Source organism: Odontesthes bonariensis, chromosome 10 (genome assembly GCF_027942865.1).
Source record: "Odontesthes bonariensis isolate fOdoBon6 chromosome 10, fOdoBon6.hap1, whole genome shotgun sequence".
In the NCBI taxonomy this organism is placed as follows: domain Eukaryota; kingdom Metazoa; phylum Chordata; class Actinopteri; order Atheriniformes; family Atherinopsidae; genus Odontesthes; species Odontesthes bonariensis.
This window is the reverse complement of record NC_134515.1, coordinates 32135679-32154714: the sequence shown is the minus strand read 5'-3', so window position 1 is coordinate 32154714 and position 19036 is coordinate 32135679. Positions and strand designations below refer to the sequence as shown.

The 19036-nt window shown below is 38.9% G+C and overlaps 1 protein-coding gene across 2 annotated transcripts in view; it reads right to left on the bottom strand.

Annotated features, from left to right (window-relative positions):
• Positions 1–17695, bottom strand: part of LOC142389994 (uncharacterized) — a 60873-nt gene extending 43178 nt beyond the window's left edge. The window contains exons 1-8 of one of the 2 annotated variants that reach the window (XM_075475296.1): positions 17483–17695; positions 16758–16886; positions 15886–15960; positions 15200–15373; positions 14895–15052; positions 12731–12919; positions 11815–12460; positions 8700–8859 (exon numbers count right to left, since the gene is read on the bottom strand). In XM_075475296.1, the coding sequence (XP_075331411.1) occupies positions 8700–8859; positions 11815–12460; positions 12731–12919; positions 14895–15052; positions 15200–15373; positions 15886–15960; positions 16758–16886; positions 17483–17554 (1603 nt within the window). In that variant the 5' untranslated portion in view covers positions 17555–17695. Of the gene's footprint in view, positions 1–8699; positions 8860–11814; positions 12461–12730; positions 12920–14894; positions 15053–15199; positions 15764–15885; positions 15961–16757; positions 16887–17482 lie in introns of those variants that run through there. The other variant, XM_075475297.1, reaches the window with a different exon arrangement.
• Between the last annotated feature and the right edge of the window lie 1341 nt (positions 17696–19036).

The window sequence follows — 19036 nt, the reverse complement described above, 5'->3', positions numbered from 1 at the left end:
AGTTGTGTCATGAGAAGAATTTGTTTGTTTGGGAAAGATTCATATTTTTATTTTTACAGAGTTTGAGGAGACTGAAGCCATTCACATGTTTGACCGTTCCATAAGAACTATGTTTAGCTTAGTACCATAATGACCGGTTCAAATCCTATTCCCTTCTCAAAAGCTCATTTCTTGGCATATATCAAATTAAAGCATTACCTTTTAGGACTATTGTTGGTAGTTTTTTTGTTGTTAATGTAAGCAGTATTAAAACAATGAAAAGTGAGTTGAATGCTTGAAAGCAAACTGGCTACCTTAGGAAAGAAAAAGGACAGCTATTTCACCGTTTCCTGTCTTATGCTAAAGTAAGCTAACAAGCTGATGGCTGAATACTGAACAGAGCTACGTGAAAGTGGCATTGTTCACTCATTAGTTGTCCTTCCTACTTTTTCCAGGAGGTTTAACTGCCCGTTTGTGTCTTCATAATTTAGTTTTGGACTTCTTGCCTATTTCCCTGTAGTGCATTTTTTTCATCCTGTAAGGTTAATTGATATGTACATTTTTTAACCTCAATTGCGTTTGTCATTTAATCGATGTGAAGATTTGATGCAACCTATTGGCCCCCTATTACAGGGCCAACAGAAAGACATACAATGATGAAGACTTGCTTCTATTGTCCATTTAGAATAATCTATCAATTTAATAAACACGTTTTTTTTTGGACTGTGAGAGGAAGTCAGAATACCCAAAGAGAATGAAAGCATGTATGGGTATAACATACAAACTCAACATGAAAGACCCCAGCCAGGAACTGAGAACCTTCTTGCTGGGAGGTAACAATGCAAACGACCACACAACTGTACAACTAGAGTAAACATCATCTGGTACATCCACATTATAAAGCTAATCTAAAATCCACTCATAACTGATGACCAAAATAATTAAAGCGGCACTATGCAACTTTTTCATGGTCATAAAATTGCTTGGCAATCATCAGATAGCTTGGCTGACCCGTTCTGATGAAAACGGTGACATTTCCATCTCCATCTGGTGGCCCTAGCCCGAAACAGCGCTTGCAACTTTGCCTGTGGCGCCGCGTGCTTTGTTTACCTCTGGAAGTCTCGCGACACAGAGAGCCGAGAACTACTGCTTCACGGCAGGTCTAAAGGGCTCTGAGCCGAGCCAGGGAGCCTGATAAGACACACCTCTCCCCATTAGCTGTCGACGGCTAAATTGAATGTGGTTAGCTTCTAGAGTAGTAATATATATTATGGCTAGACTGTCGCCTTATTTTCTACGGAGCTCCCCCTACAGCTTTGGGGTGTGTATTGCATGGTAAACAAACCCCGTATTACTGAAAGTTGCATAGTGCCGCTTTAAAATGAAACGAAAACCATTTTAGGGTACAACAAACTTCTAAATCCTTGACTTAAAAGACTTGAGACTGTAATTCCCTTACCAGGACCAATAGAGGCTTTCATGTCACATTTTCAAACATCAACATCTCATAACATTGAAAATTAGTCTCATCTGCCCCTCCCTCCAAAAAGAGGCTCACATACTCACATGTAGTGGAAGTGAAAATGGAGCCTTTTTTTTGACTGGCACTCAGACAAACTGGGCATTGCTCAGGCAAATTAAAGTATAGAGATAGAGACAGTATCCCACTGGGTGCAGGGAGCCACAGGTGTACTTTTAATGAGGACCACGACATTTCCAGTCATTAAATAGGCAGCATGCAGTGGGGCTCTCAAAGAAAATAATCACATTTGTTGAACACGTTCTAAACAGAAATGCACTTTGATCATACAAATTTACAATGAATATCATTTAACTACAGAAACATGTATTCCCCATTTAGTACTTTATTTGAGTATTTCCAGCTACTTTATATTTATCTTCTATTACCTTCAAAGCAGAATATTGTGCTTTTTAATCCTCTTCCATTATCTGACATCTGCAATTACTTTTCAGAGGTTTTAGGATGTTATATTGAATTAAAACCACATTGTAATTGGATAAATGAAACAATGGCTTATTTTTGGCCCCAGGGGAGCCGGGGGTCTGAACCCTCTCTTTCTGAGATGGGAAAGAGAGTGCTGCCCTTCATCATTTCATAGATTAACTATATATAATTATACAATTTAGGTTATAGAATAAATATTGAACAAATTGGCTCTAACTACAGACCTCAAACGAAGCCTTATAAAAGTTTGAATAACCATTTCCTTATTCTTAAAATGGTTCAGTCCTTCTGACAGGTTCTCATGCTGCATCCGATATACCACCAGAGTGGAATGTTGTAAATCAATGTTATGTCATCTTTTAATTTCAGTTGTTGTTTTGATAGCAACAAAAATGCTAAACACCAGTTCAATAATTCCCTTATCTGAAGAAAGAAATTAGCTTAAATGCTCTAAAATTACTTTGTTTCATTAGATCAAGAATAAAAAGTGATATATTTTATGGTTTTGTAGTCAGCTGACTATTTGGAATATGAATAAAGGTGCAGAAGTCAGAATGACTGAGCTTAACCAAGTTTGTTTGGAAAGCTGACTTCTTGTTCTGTTTTCTTTGATTTGTAGTTGAAGCTCAGATAATCCAAGTTCCCCAGGATCAACATATACAGAAGCTCTCAAAGCGTCACTGTGTTTGTCAGAGGCACCAGGGCACTAGTAAGTAGCTACCATAAAAAGGTTCATGCACAAAAAAAAAAAAAATGTATTAGACATGTTACTTCACAGAGTTAAATAAAACATGTTTCTAATTTTAAACACACTCTATTTTGTTTGCTTCATTACCTTGTGGTTGCTACAGAGCAGCTCTGTCTCATACATTTGTCTGTGGAGGCAGAAGGTCAATCCACAATTAAATCATCATAACTTGCTGAGTCAAGACATGTGGTCTTAATGGAATAATTTTCAGTCAGATTTTACTTAGCAGCACTTAGCAGTCTGACAATAGAAACAGGAAAATATGTGAATGAGAGCAGCTTCATTGAAAAACTTGGCTAATAGTAATAATAATAATATACATTTATATTTCCGTGTTTTGCTAATAGATCTTAAAAAAGATGGAACCTGAATATGCGTATACATTCAGGAGGGACTTAACCCCAACTAGGTGCGTTAGCCCAGATTTGAGAAGTTCAATTTCTTGTTATTTTGATTAAACTAACATGTTTACATGTATTTAAAAAGTGAAGTTTTACTGACTGTTTTTTATTTCTAATCCCATAAAAGCGATGTGTTATCGACATAATGCAGAAATATTTTCTTTCTTCAGACTTTATTTAAAGTGATTCAAAAATTGTAGCGGCAGAGATAGGAAAGCAACAGCTATTAGTATTGCTGTACAGCAATCCCTCACGCACTTTCACATACAAAACGTGTATATCTTCATTTGCTCTGTAGGTGTTTCGGCCGGTCAGCATAGTGAGGCAAACCAACAGACTAATTTATCACTGTCTGAGTGATGAAATGACGCCAGCTGAGTGTTGACACTTTCCTATTGGCAGCGGTTTCAAACTATTTTGTATCTATACCTTTTTTAAGGAACCAAATGGTTATTTTAAACTGTTTTAAACAGCATTTCCACGACTTGTCTCTGAAACCAAAGAAAGACGTAGCCTGGCTGACGCGTCCACATCTCGATGAGATGGTGGTCTGGGAACTAGGTGTGCATTTTCTCGTATTTGAGGCGTGGTTTATGAATGCCTAGAGCCGTTTATTGGGCGCTGCGAATGTCTATCAAATGGCGTCTGGTTCTTCCCATGCTGCTTTGCGCGCGATTCATAGCCAATTGTATCACTTATACCAGATGACGTATGTAGAGCGACAGAAATTCAACGAGGAAGAAGAAGACGCATTGCTTTATTTTAAAAGTAAACTTGCGTTCCAAGCTACTTAAAACACTTTCTAAGGCTGCATCGAACGGTAACGTTGTGTCCGCTGCCATGTTGGATTAACACTCTACAAGCTTCGGTGTCGTGCACAGACATCGTCATCGTCTTGCTGCCCCCCCCACCGTTCTGTGATTGGTTCCCTAACTCAGGAAAAAATAAGGGCGGTGGTTTCCAGGCTGCCTTTGCAGTGTGAATGAAATCACGCGCAAAGCAGCATGGGAATTCCCAGGCTAGGAAAGACGTGCAGTTGCCCTCAATTTAAGCACTTGGAATTCTCTGTCGATTCTCCACTTCTGTGTTTAGGTCAAGTCTTCAGTCACACTTTAACCCACTTGATCAGTCATATGGACAGATGTGATCAGAAATTCCATTTGAAATAGTCAAGAGCGTTATCTGAACTGCTGGTGAGGAATTTAGGTTTTTAGAGCAGCGAGGATCAGTGATCATGGGTTTTTAAGCGAAAGCAGTCTTGGTTTATAAACAATCTCTCTTGAATAGTGATTGACATGAGAGATCTCTTGAAAATCTTACCTGAACAGTGGTGGAAGAAACACCCTGCTGTTTTTTCTTATGTAAAATTATCAATATTAATCTACAAAAATGTGTCAAAGACTACCACTAGATAAGAAATGAGTCACCATAGTGTCTCGTCTGCCCTGGAGCAAACAAAAGAAGAAGAAGCAGCAGTAGCCAGCGTTGGTACAAGCAAACAGAAGTTTTCAAAACGCACAACAATGATAACAACGTCAGGACCTCCTAGCAAACATCCATTATGTTCGCTACCACCCCATCCCACAAAGAAACGAGGTTTAGCACCAAAAATACTAAATGATATACGAAAGAGCCAAAGGAATACTAAAAATTGCTTTTGCTTTTTTTTTTACTGCAGGCATCTTTGTGGCAGTAAAGCTAGGAAATCTGATGCAGAGCTTGTACCTTTTATTCTCGACTTCTAAGTAAAAAGGTTGCACTGTTTACATTACGGATGTGTCTTACAACATAGCTCTAACTTTTTTCACGGTACCATCTTGCTGCATGTGGCACACAACGTGGTGCTGAGTCTCCGTATGTTTGTTATCTGTGAATTACCAGAGACGAGTCGCCAATGTTCTAGGGTGCCCAGAGAACTGGTTATACTTTTAATTAACACCCCCCTCCCCCAAAGTATGTCTTCTTCAAAAGCTTGTCCGGCAAAGGATAAATACAACATATAAAAATAGTCAAATAAAATGGGTCTAGTAATATTGTCACATATCTTCTGCATCTTGGAGTACATATCAGTCAGCCCCTCAACCAAACAACTCATCAAATAATGGTAACTACTAACCAGTAATGTAAAAAATTAATTGCAACACTGAATATGATGCACGTCGGGGTGATTAGGAAGTTGATACCCTCTATGATGACTGAGAAATCAGTGGATATACTCCAAATTCCCCAATATACCATACACGACACCACTGGTGTTAACAGCAGGTTAACAAGAACATCTCTTTTACACTGAGAGGGAAGAATCCATGTGTGAAGACGGCAACAGTGGTGATTGGCCAACTAACGTGTTTGTGCGTCTTATTGCCAGACGTTACATGGCTTTTTTCTTGTCATTATAATGTTTTTTTTTTCTACCGAAATGAAGAGAGCCAGTCGTGAATCTATAGACAACAGAGCGCAAGAAGAAGAGTTTTTTTTCCCCCTTCTCATTGCCATTTGGTAAGCTGAAATAAAAAATTATAGTTATGATCTGCTTGTGGTGATACTTTTTGAAGGCCGAAGTTTTAAAAAACCTCCTTTAAAGAACAACAATGCAGAGACTATTTGATACAGTTTGTGAGTCAAATCTGTGACACTCAGATATTTAGATTTAATTTACGGTCAACATCAATAAAAGTGGCATTAAAGTCATGGATATGTGATATTGGTTAAGATTTGTGTTCAAAAGGCATAAAAGAGATCCTTTAAGACTGAAGACTGGAGGGGGGGGGGCTTTCTGCCCGTTTTAATTATCACCTCTGTGTTTATTCATTAATTATTGAACATATACTCATAATATCATCTGATAGAGACACAGTCTCACCGTCTGCTGAGCTACAACTCGTACATGTAAAAAGAGTGTAAGTTTACATGCACATTGGCTCCTGGAGTAATGGGATCACGCAAATGAACAGTGTGGCAAAGAATGAGATATATGCAGAATAAACAGCACAAATTCTTGCAGGTTTGTGCTGATAAACATAAAGGCAAGAATGAGGAGTGTGTGTGAGAGTGTGTCTGTGTAGAGATAGGTAGGATATACACAGAGGAGACGAGAGACTTTTTTATATCAGTCATAGCTTTTCATGTTTCTTTAAAGTTATACTACGTTACAGTTCATAGGTTTAAAAGCAAGTACGCCTTCTTTCAATATTAGGGTTGTGTGTATCAGGACATTAGAAAAAGAACAGAGGAATCAGCTGATCCTTACCAGGTCTTAAATTTGGTAAATACAACCTTAGAGAAGCAATTGTTGCTGACCAACAATCTGGGAAGGGTTATAAGCCTATTTCCAAACCATTTGGCGATCATCCTTCTATAGTTAGAAAGATTATTCACAAGTGGTAAAAATTGAAGACAGATACTAATCTTCCCAGAGTGAACATTCCAGCAAGTTTACCCCATGATCAGACTATGTATTTCTCAGACAAATTGCAAAAAATACTACATCTCAGACTCCACAGCCCTCAGTTATCATGTTAAATGTTAGAGTTGGTGAAAGTACATTTAGAAAAAGACTGAACAAGAATGACTTGTGTGAAAGGGTTACCAGGAGACAGCCTCTTCTCTCTAAAATGAACATGGCAGCATCAATTAAGTTTGCAAAGCTGCATCTGAACAAACCACAAAACACATGGAACAATGTCCTTTGAACAGAAGAGCCCCATGTGGATTATGTTTGGTCATAACGCACAGCAGCACATTTGGAGAGAACCAAACACAGCATATCACCACAAACACTTTATACAAACTGTCAAATATTGTGGTGGAGGAGTGATTATTAAGGCTCGTCTCGCAATCACAGGACTTGGGCGCGTTGCGTTAATTGAGTTGACCAACTCCTCAGTACACCAAAGGATTCTAAAGTAAAATGTGTGATCATCTGTCAAAACTTGACTAAAACAGGAGAATGACCCGCACAGCAGTAAATCTGAATCAGAATGGCCGATAAAATCAAGACAATGCAATGGCCCAGTCAAAGTCCAGACCTCAACTTTAGGAGAGCTTCGTGTAAACGTATATGTACACACTGAAGTAATGTTGTAAAAAGAGACTGGCCAAGATTCCTCCACAATGACTTGAGAGACTGATATAATGCCACACATAAAAGGATTAATTGGAGTTATTTCTGCTAAATGTAGTTCCACATCATGGGGTGTACTTAGTTTTTCATACAGTGCTTCTGCATTTTGGCAAAGGTTTTGTTTTATAAATAATGACATGGCATAGCATGTCATGTCATGTTGTTTATCTGAGACTGTATTTACCACATCTGGGACCTGATAAGGATCTAATAATTATTAATATATATATATATATATATTTTCTGTATGACTGTAGTTTCCCAGCATATGCTGTCATGTATATGCATGTATAAATTTAAAAATCAAATCAGTTTGAATTGACCCAAAATCAATGTTTCAGTATTAAGCTAATATTATAATACGCTGAATAATTTAGCACTCAAAAGAGCCTTTGATTATTCAAGTGCATTTTGCTGATATTACCCCCTTGTTAACATTTTGTTAACATTTTCGAGGCACTACATTTGAATACTTTATATTCCAGAATGAGATGTAACTTTCTTTATTGATGTTAATAGGACCAAAGAGGGAGCAAGATCAAGAAAGGCAGATTCTCTTATTAATCAAATGTCCCATTTTTCAAAAGCATGCAGCAGAAAGATGCACGGCCTCGAGTTGCCCGCAGGCTGTCATCACTCAGCTCTGCTCCTGACACAACAAAAAGTTAACAAGTCTGCAATATCGCCATATGTGGGCTTATTCTGTATAAGGGCAGAAAATCACTACCGTTGTCGCTCAGATTCCCTTATTTATATTTGATGAACATGTGAACTCTAATTATGTCGCCAGTCTGCAATTTCACTCCATTCCATTTAGCAGCCAACCAAGCCACATCTGTATTTCTTCACAGTGACTGTGCTACTCTGAGGACCTGTGAGGAGAAGCTTCTGAAATGTTCTCCCGTAGGTGGGGTCTTGAAATATACAAGCCTCAGTTAATCAAAAGTGAAAAGCCATTCGATGAGAAATAGAATATTTTCCACTTCACACAATCACTCTGCAGGTCCCACAAGCAGTCATGACACTTCACATTGGTGACACACTGCCCCCTGCTGATGACATCTATTTGCTTCACAGCCAAAGTGTCTCAATTATCACTGAAAAGGTGAAAAATTGCTACAGTTCTAGGCCCTAAATAAAACTGCTCCAGATGATCTTTCTCTTATTTGGGCTTTTAAAGTCTTAACAGTGAAAATCCAAGTGTCTGGCACTAGCTCTGCCACTATAAAGATCCTAGTTACTTTGTGTGGTGCTCCCCTCTAGTGGTAGTATAAAAATTCTCTTTAACTTTTTTTAGTCAAAGATCTCAAAAACTCCTTTGTTTGACTTAATCTGGAAGATTGGCTTTGATATGACACATAATATTCTGATGGGAAATCCTAATCCCCATTTGAAAGGCTTAAAATTATCTTTTGGCACCAATGACACTTATGACCATCTTCACCTTAAATTCTTAGACATATTCACTGTTGAGTTACTCACTGAAGTTGTGTGCAATCTTCTGGTTGAGCATTATCTGCTGAGTATTACTCTGCTCAGCCGCACAAAAAGTCCCCAGATCTATGACAGCAAACTGTTCATATAAGCGTGATGTATCGATTTCAATCCTCCTGCTTTGTTGTGTCCAAAATGATTTTGCAATCTGCAAAGAAACAAATTGATTCAGTACAGAGACAACTTATTTTTATGAGAAATTCAATGTTTACATTACAAAAGAACACACAAAATGCACATGTAACAATGATGCAATATTATAAGTAACAAACTATAGTAAAGGTACAACTGACTTTTCTGTTTTTTCTAAAACTGCAGTAGAGTGCAAAAGTCTCACCCCTAATTTCATTTTATTTTGCTTCCAAAGAGCCAGGCTATTTTGTAATCTTTAAAAGTAGTCTTGATCAATATATCAAGGATATTGACTGCATTCTGCCCATTTTCAGTCCAGTCCTTGTACCTGGTCATTTTCAGAAGAATGTGTTTTCAAGCCACTAAACACTGACCTTTGAAAACTAAATCCATCCATCCATTTTCTATACCCGCTGAATCCGTCGGTCGGGTCGCGGGGGGGCTGGAGCCTATCCCAGCAGTCAATGGGCGAGAGGCGGGGTACACCCTGGACAGGCCGCCAGTCCATCACAGGGCCACACAGAGACAAACGAGTCACACAACCACACACACGCTCACATTCACTCCTAAGGATAATTTGTTTTTGAAAACTAAATCAAAGTACCAATTTAAATTGTATATTTAGGCTCTTTGTTACTAGCAGCCTGTTAAAAAAATGCACATTTTGTTTGCATTTCTTTATTTGTATCTAAGAAAATTGTCAAAGATAACACAGTTTGACAGGCATTAAATAATATTTTTGCATCAACAAGGTGATTCCCAAAGAACTATTGGCCAAAAATTTGGAATATCTAAGGATGAAACTAGAGAAGTGGATGATATAAAAAGTAGCAAGCTTAAAAAACTATCAACAGGTGATGAACAAAGGAGGTCTCAAAGGAATTATCTTGTTACAATTGGCAGCTATGAATCTGAGTGAGTGGCCATGACTTGTGGAGTCCCCCAGGGGTCACTTCTTGGAGCTCTTTTGTTTAACTTGTATATGCTCCCTTTGGGTCAGATATTCCAGAACTTTAACATCAATTATCACAGTTATGTGATACCGTGCAGATTTAATACATAGACACATGAGAAAAGAAATGTTTTTAACCTGGATTTAAAAATGTCTACATTTGGTGAAAGTTTAATCCTCCACTTGTTTGCAGCATACCAGCTAAATGCTACTTCTCCATGTTTGGTCTGGACTCTGGACTGGACTAGCTGACCTGAGTCCTTGGATCAAAGAGCTCTGCTAGGTTTATATTCTCTGAACATATTATATTCTCTGAACATATCCCAGATGTATTTTGGGCCTAAACCGTTCTGGGATTTGTAAATCATCAGCAGGCTTTTAAAATCTATTCTGTGACTGACTGGAAGCCAGTGTAAAGATTTTAAAACTGGTGTGATGTGTTCAGATCTCTTAGCCCGGGTTAAAACTCCAGCAGCAGCGTTCTGGATGAGATGCAGATGTTTAATGTTCTTTTTGGGAAGTCCAGTTAAAAGACCATTACAATAATCGAGTCTACTGGAGATGAATGCATGGATGAGTTTCTCCTGGTCTTTTTGGAGAGAAAACCTTTAATTCTGTTGATGTTTCTAAGTTGGTAAAAAGCTGCCTTGGTGACAGCTTTGATGTGGCTGCTGAAAGTCAAATCTGAGTCTATCAACACTCCAAGGTTACGAACTTGGTCAGTGACTGTACTGACTGTACTCACTGAAGTAGTGACTGAGTCACAACAAGATATTTACCAATGCTGACCCTCTGCTCTTTGCTACCAAACAGAATGATCTCAGTTTTGTCTTCATTTCATTGTAGAAAATTCTCTCTCATCCAGGTGTTTACTTCCTCCAGACACTGACTGCTGGGCTGCTGGGCTGCAGTCGTCAGGTGACAGGGACACATAAAGTTGTGTATTGTCTGCATAACTGTGATAATTGATGTTAAAGTTCTGCAATATCTGACCCAAAGGGAGCCTATACAAGTTAAACAGAAGAGGTCCAAGAACTGATCTCTAGGGGACTCCACAAGTCATGGCCACTCACTCAGATTCATAGCTGCCAATTGTAACAAAATAACTCTGGCCTTTTAAGTAGGACCTGAACCAGTTAAGGACCGCTCCAGAAAGTCCAACCCAGTTTTCCAGCCTGTGCAACAGGATTCTGCGATCTACAGTATCAAACGCAGCGCTGAGGTCCAACAGAACCAGGACTGAAACATTACCAGAATCAGTGTTCAACCTGATGTCATTTAACACTTAGACCAGAGCTGTTTCAGTGCTGTGATGACATCACAAAGCACTTTGAATTGTTTTGTACATGAAATGTGCTATACAATAAAATTTGACTTTGACTTTGAAAGTAATGTCCTGAAGAAATAGGAAAGAATCCTGCAAAGACCGGACACAGGACCTGAGAGATGCATCTGGACCAGTTGATCCATCCATGGATGCAGTTGATCCATCTGCTGTTGTCTGGAGCCTCATCAGAAAGGGTCTACATGAAAGTGTGAGTGTCAAGCCATTCTTAAGCCACATCTCAACACTTTTGAGACAGTGTGAGATCGTCTTTACAGAGAAGGGAACAAAAAGCAGCCAACATCCAAAGAAGAGCTTTGGAATGTTCCTCAAAAAGCCTGGTTAACAGTTCCCAAAGACTGCCTGCCTGAAGAAAATTACAAGAAATCTTGTCTAAGGGGGTTTCGGCCATGTTGAATAATAAAATTGGTCTTACCAAATATTGACTTTGAGCGAGTTAGAATTGTACAAATTCAGCTTTTGCTTTAAATATTGTATTTCGTTTTATGTAGTAAATTGCTCCACCTATTTCCGATTTTCCTGACAATATATAAAGAATTGAGGGGTTGCTCAAGACTTTTGCACAGTACTGTAAAAACAGTTATGACACCTTTTGTAAATGTTATATATAATGAGAAAAACACATTAGTGTAGCATTTTCTGATGAACAAAGGAAAATGTAAAATGACACTTACCTTCCCAGAACCAACAAGTTCCCAGTGAAAAGCCTTGGTAAGCGATTTTTTTAAACCTGTTTTCAGTCTGAAGGGTAAAGGCGGGGGAGGTGGGATGCTTAGAGGTGGAGGCATTTTCATGACTGGAGAACTTGATTCTTGAGACTCAAGGCTTGTGGAAGAGGATGTGAGGCCAGTATGACAGGGGGAGGGTGGAGGGGAAGAGGGTACTATTGGGACAGTAGCACAAGGAGAGGTTGGTGATGGGATGGGATTCAAAATATCAGGACCAATAACTTGGACAGCAGTCTTGGTGCTGCGAGGTTTAGGGATGGGCTTTGTAGAATCAGCTGAGGGTTGACTTGTGTCACCAGATGATAAACAATCTCTCCCACTGGAAGTGGCATCTACATTTTTATTGTCGGCTGGAGGATAAATCAGGCTTTCACCACTGAATTCACTGCTTGACTCGAGGTCTGAATCCCTGTCCTCTGGGTCTTCTGCTATGCTGAGATGTCGCAAAGTCTTTGTTTCCACAAACATATGTTCAGACCTGGACTTTCTCTTCCAGTCTTTACACAATTTGTCAATGGCTTGGACCCAGGCATCCCGCTCCCTCTGCACAGCACCTGGAGCAGCTGTTTCATCTGGTATGGGCACCCTGAACCTGTAATAGATCAACAAACGTCATCCAACTTCCCTGTTTAGCTGAGAAAAGACTGGCCCTTAACACTCCAGGCCTCATATTTACGACATCATCACTCATCACACATTAATGTTACAAGATAAAACAAATGCATTGCAAAAGAGAGGTTGGTCTAAAAGTGCACCCTTTTTCAAAGTAGTTAAATCAAAAAGTTGTATAACTTGTGTGACTGACATAACTTAACCTTTCTCTGTTGTGATATGTTAACACACAATAATAATCCTCACTCACTGGTACTCATTTTTGTGGGTGATCAAAGTGAAAGTGTCGGAGCCATGGGGTTTCTGCACGCTGGTGTCACCGTCTGACAGGTGAATCACGGTGGACACGGGCACTGAGGATGTCACCTCACCATCTGTGGGGCTTTGCTGCCTGAATGGGAGCATTGTTAGCTGACCTGGGTGGAGCTGGACCTCATATCTGGAACAAAATAGAGGAGTAATGGGTACTGCAAGCCCAAAAAACAAAACCTGAACTGTGTCCCAATCCCAAGCTACTAACCAATTGCATCAAGCATAGTACTTAACTGTACAGTAGAGTAAAAGTCTTGAGCCACCCCTCAATTCTTTATATATTGCCAGGAAAATGGCAGCAATTCATTGAAACATGTGCAAACATGAATTAAAACAAATTATATATGGCAAGAGCAGAGTTTGTACAATTCCAATGAGCTTGAAAGTCTTTCAAGCTAATTTTTTCTTAGTCCTTAATAAATGGTTCTCAAAGCTTCTTGAAGGACATTCCAAAGCTCTTCTTTGGATGTTGGCTTTTTCTTCCTGTTTCCCTTCCTTAAGAATGGCTTGACAGCCACTCTTCCATGTACGCCATTTCTAATGAGGCTTGGGTGAACAGCAGATGGATAAACTGAGGGGCCAGACACATCACTCAGATCCTGTGTCAGTTCTTTGCTCTTTTCCTATTTCTTAACAGCATCACTTTTGGAAACTGTTAATCTGCTGTAGATAGTTTCTTAGGCCTGCCACTTCTTTTGTCTTCCACTTGTCCAGTTTCCTTAATGTTTTTTTAATGGACACACTACACTTCCTGTTGAGATATGCCACGTTTTCAGCTAATAACTCTTTTCTTAATGCTAAATACAACTTAATTTAGTCAAACTGTGTTATATTTGGTATTTTTCTCTGATGCAACTAAAACAAATGGGGGGGGGGGAGATATGCAACAGGCTGCTGTTAACAAGGTGTAATGATACAGTTTAAAATGTATTTTTTGCTAAGTTGTCCTTGATGTGTAGACACTAGTTGGTTCAGTTCTTGCATTAGGTTCTTTTTTTATACTTAAATTACTCATGGGTAAGTTGTAGATAGCTAGGCAAACAAAAACAAAAAAAACATTCCTCTTAAAATGCTCAAGTAAAGAATTAAAAATGAGAGAAAATTAATGAAAAAGCTTCCAATATCCAAAGCAAAGCTTTGAAAGACCTTCAGAAAACCTGTAGATAATTGTTAAAACCAGTTTAAGGGTAAATAAGAAAGTCTGACTCCTTGGAAGCAAAATATAAAGAACTTTTACACGCTACTATTTGAAGTAACTGTTGCATACTATTTGTGCAGGGAGTGTACATGAAATCCAGGGACTTTATTGTTTCTAATAATAAAGTCGCGGAGGCAGCAGCACCCGATCCCCGGACAAGCGGAGATGATGGATGGATGGATGGATATCTCCCTTCCAGAGCCTTTGAAGCTCTTTGTTAAAACATTGTCGTCATGAATAAACTTGTTATATCAACCATCTTAGGGTTACAATGTGGTGACCCACGATAAGGAATATAGGAGAGACATTCAAAAGGGGGCTTGTACCTTTGAGAGCAAGGGCTTATGGGATATGCCAGTTCTAGAATCTATACTGTTTACATGTTTCCTAGTTAGGGTGCCAGTTAATGAGTTCCCGTTGTTGTATTTTATAATTGTTTTGTGGAGAGTAAACGGACTCGACTCACCTCCGCCTCCTGTCTCATCATTATTATTTACGTCTCACAACACGTTTAAAAGGCTGGTAGCAGGTAGCAGGGGAAAATTACCTTGGTTGACAAACTTACAAATACCATCTCGCTATATCAATCCTCTCATCAATGCTCAGCAAAATTAGAAGCAATTCAGGGCCCACTTAAAGTCACCCCACAGTCCAGAACATATATATTTTGTTAATTGTAATTTCAGATGAATGCTTTTTACTGCATTTTCTAAGTTTGCCTGTAAACATTTTTTTTGTATTCATCCACTGAAGGCCAAAGTTTAAAATACACATCTACATATTATTTCCCACATTTTAGAGAAGTAGGAGACATTGCCTCTCTCGCAGTAAAAATGCATTTACATATCCAAAGATGCTGAATTTATACAATAGCAGTGCTGCAATAATGAGGACACATCCGTACTTCACCCATTTGAATGAAGCCAGGCCTCCTCTGTGCAGTAACAAAACACCCTCTCGAAGGCTGTGTGACTGCGAAAGCTGCTGGTGCATTTCTGCCTTGTCCTCCTCAGAATCAATGTATATGTTCCCATAGATGATCTGATTCACAAGCTGAATCATCTGCACGAAGCAGAAAGTCACAAACATGAGAAACTTCTGTTTCAAACATCCATAACTACTGTCCACAAAGGAATGCTGTTTTTCACATACTACTTTACTTTTATGACAGTACATGTAACCAATACAAGGTACATGGTATAAATTTACCTTATGTTTGTCTTCCAGTGATGTGGCCTCCAGTTCATAATCATGATGTCTTTTAAAGGAAATTGAGAACCTGGAACCCACTCCATCATCACAACTCTTGACAGCAGAGAAGGGAAGTTGGCGCTTGATGATGCCTTTCTCTATGCTGCACAGCATTTTGGTCTTGAAATCAATCTAGATGTTTACGACAGGAGGGTTTATATACAGGCAAAAAGTATAACACAGTAAAGATGTTTTTTTTTTCTTTTCTTGTGTAAAAAAAACAAACAAAACTGTTGATATTCCCACAATCCTTGCCTCTCATTTGGCACTAAAGAGCAAGTTAGCAGGCTAACCTCAGACTGTTGATATGGTAACACATGTATCTTTTAAACATCTGTTCTTGCATGCTGACCCACTAAGCATCACTCTAGTTATGTACTGCTTCAAATGATTCTTGTTGGTCCTCTTTCCTGTAGCTCAGGAGAAAGACCAGTCGGCAGTCAAACAGAAGGTCGATTCGACCCCGGGCCACATGTCCAAGTGTCTTCGAGCAAGACACGGAACACCATGTAGCCTGAAAAACTGTATAGACTGTGTGAGTGAATGTGGCAAGTAGTGTAAAAGTGCTTTGAGTGGTCAGCTAGACTAGAAAAGTGTTATAAAAGTGCAGTCCATTTTCTGTTGTCATTGGTTTTTCAGCTCACCTGAAGAACCCTCTTCTGCCACCTGTAGCGACCATTCTTGTGAACACTGAAGTTGTATTGCGAGGGTGGTGGTTCCTAAAAAAGCAACAAACCAAAATGGTTTAGTCTGGAATAGACAAGGGGGGGTATTGTTTTCTCATTCATTGTTTCCTCCTAAAGTATTGCATAAAAACAAAATCTACCTTCCCCATTCCTTCTTGAAAAAGAGTTCTGAGAAATTTGACTCCACCTTCCCCATTCTTTCATGAAACTAGTTCTAGAAAATTTTAAGTGCCGTAAACAGTTTGGTTTAAAACTGATCCAACAGGCTCAGTAGCTTATTAACAAAGCAAAGTTAAAATAACAGAGGAAGATATAAAAAACATGAGACACATTTTTAAATATTTGTTTTCTTGAGCTTTTTTTTTTTCTAGTAGAACCATCAGAATGAAAAAAAGGACGCAAATTATATACTGCCACTCATTTCCCTGGTGGAGTTGCTGAAATTTAATTGAAATGTAAGCTACCACTATCATGTCTGCAGCAAATGCAAAGCAAGGGCCTGAATGAAGAATAGAAGCAGAGGGAACAGCAAGCTCAAGGTTCTCCAAACTCACATGACATTGTCTGCCATGTGTTTATCACTGAGCAGAAAGCGTAAAGCCTGGGGGACAATGTTACCGGAAACGGCTGCCAAGAAGTATCTGGGCAGTATGAGTGAACCAAAAAAAGTAAAGTTGCAGGCCAGAATTGAAATCAAAGACAATGGAGAACTCTGCACTCTTTACAATCACTCATTCCATCCATTGTCAATGCAAAATATAATGCAATAAATCTTTTTATTATGTAATTATGACATCATATTTCTGTTTGTGTTCAGATTAGACACCTACTTCTTTAGGTGGGTTCTTTAGTTTGAGGAGTTGCTTCCCGTCATTTCTTGCCTGGTCCAGAGCGTCGTCAATGGATAACTCTCCATTCTTAACCTTGTTCATGATGCTTAGCTGCATCTCATTGCTCAGCTGGAAGAAAAAGAAAGGTAGAAATCACTAAACATGTTAGTAAAAAGTTCTTTCCCATCTATAGTTATCTATGTTTTCCAAATCTGTGTACCATCTATATACTGTTCTTTTAACCATAATTAACATCAGATGCATTACTCAAGCAGTGCTTTAATGTTCAGTTAGAAAACTGATTAACTTCAGGATCAATGAAACTGATTTTTCCATTTCATTTGTCTGCGCCATGTGAGTCAAAGGTCAGTGAAACATCATTGTGGTGAAAAGTCAATCATTATCTGTAACATTTGAGAGTCAATAAACTTTCCTGATGTTGGAAAGTACCAAGATTAGGGAAGTCAAGTGGCATAGAGGAAGTAAGACATGCGTGAGATATTACCATAAACAGAACCACAACAATGCTGCACAGATGTGATGTCAATGAAAGCAAGAGAACCATTTTCTCTGGAATGAAGAATCCAGTAGAGCTGTTCTTACTCATCAGCAAAAGTACTGATTTTCAGCGGTCATCAAAATGTTAAATTAGTACTTGACATTTGCTGTTAAAGGAACTTATTGCAGTTCGTCCCTCTAGTGTTATTTCAAAGCAGAAATCTTACCTGTGGCAAGTCTGTGATGTGTCTATCCATCCTGGACAGATTGTCTTTCTTCTTTAATCCTAAACTTGGCATCGCAAGTGTTTACAGACACAAAAGACCATGCAGAAGCTTAGTTGATTAAATGGTTCTTCGATAATAACACAGAATTTTGTCTTGTTATATTTGTCATGCAGAACCACAACAGAAATCTACCTTACTAACCGGAAAAGAGGAAAACACTGTGGTTTGTATTATTCCCCTACCACCGCCCTCTTTCAGCTCAGGTTACATTTTTTTTCAGGTATCTGTCACTGCCTGTCTAACCACGCCCACACAGCACTCAGGCTTTTTCTGCAAGGAAAAAAACAGCAAGGATTTTGTAATCAAGCAACACGTCTCCACTTGCAAGACAATGTACAAACTCCCTGCACCCTCTTTTTTTTTTATCCACAAGAGAGCGCAGGGAAACAGGAAACCTGTGGCTACTTTGCAGGAGATAGCAGAAAGTATAATATCATACAGTAATCCAGTTTTATCTATTTGATAAACTAATCCTCAATAGCTTTCATGACACTTCTCATGTCTATCAATATAAAATGTAGTACCATTTACCAAACAGAATTCAAGAAAATCAGATCAAGTTTCCTATAGCAAACTATGGAGCAGACTGTAATCATTTTGCACATTGCATAAGTTTCCAGTCATAACTTTTTGGTTCAGTTTTGGTTTCGTACTTTTTCACTGTTTCTCTTTACTGTTTTAGAGAAGAGATACATACTCAGAGGGGAGATCCCAAAGAAAAAACAGATTGATAGGCAGGCAGGCAGAGAAGGTGAAAGTTTTTTGGGTTTTTTTTAGTTATAAACAAACATTTTTTCAAATGAATTTTACAAAATCTATCACACTTCAAATCAACACATCTTCAAAAAGTTTTTACAGTGAAAAGTATACCTTCCTAATCCCAAATTTCATGAAAAACTATATCTGTCACAGTTTGGCAAAGGAGGAGGACCCAGGTGCAGACACGGGACAAGAGCCAGAAGGAAACTTAAAGGGGGTTTATTATAAATATAAATGAAAATCACAGCCAAGCTGGAGCACTATAAACTAAACTTGAACAATCCAAAAAACACCTAAGAAGAAACAAAAACCAGACGGTACATAACACAGGAGTAAGAACAAGACTGACGGGGATGACCATGGGAATAACAATGGAAAAATCATGGGAAGTAAGACGGGGAAGTAAGACGGGGCAGTTAGACGGAAGATCTGACAAAGACTGAAAGGAACTAGGAGACTAAATACTGTGGAGAGAGTGATTAGTGAATGGGAGCAGCTGAGGAGGATTGATACAGGCGAAGGGAGTGCAGCTGACGACCGGCAGGAGGGAACTGAGGAAATAGGAAGGCTAGACTAAGAAAACTAAACAAACAAACCAGAAAAACACACAAAAATAACATGAATCATGACATTATCTTCCAGATTTTGCTTGTCCTGGCAAAATGTTCAACAAAAAGAAAAACCTGCTCAGTGAAATGTTCACCAAAGACTCCCAGATGTTACCAAGTACTCCAA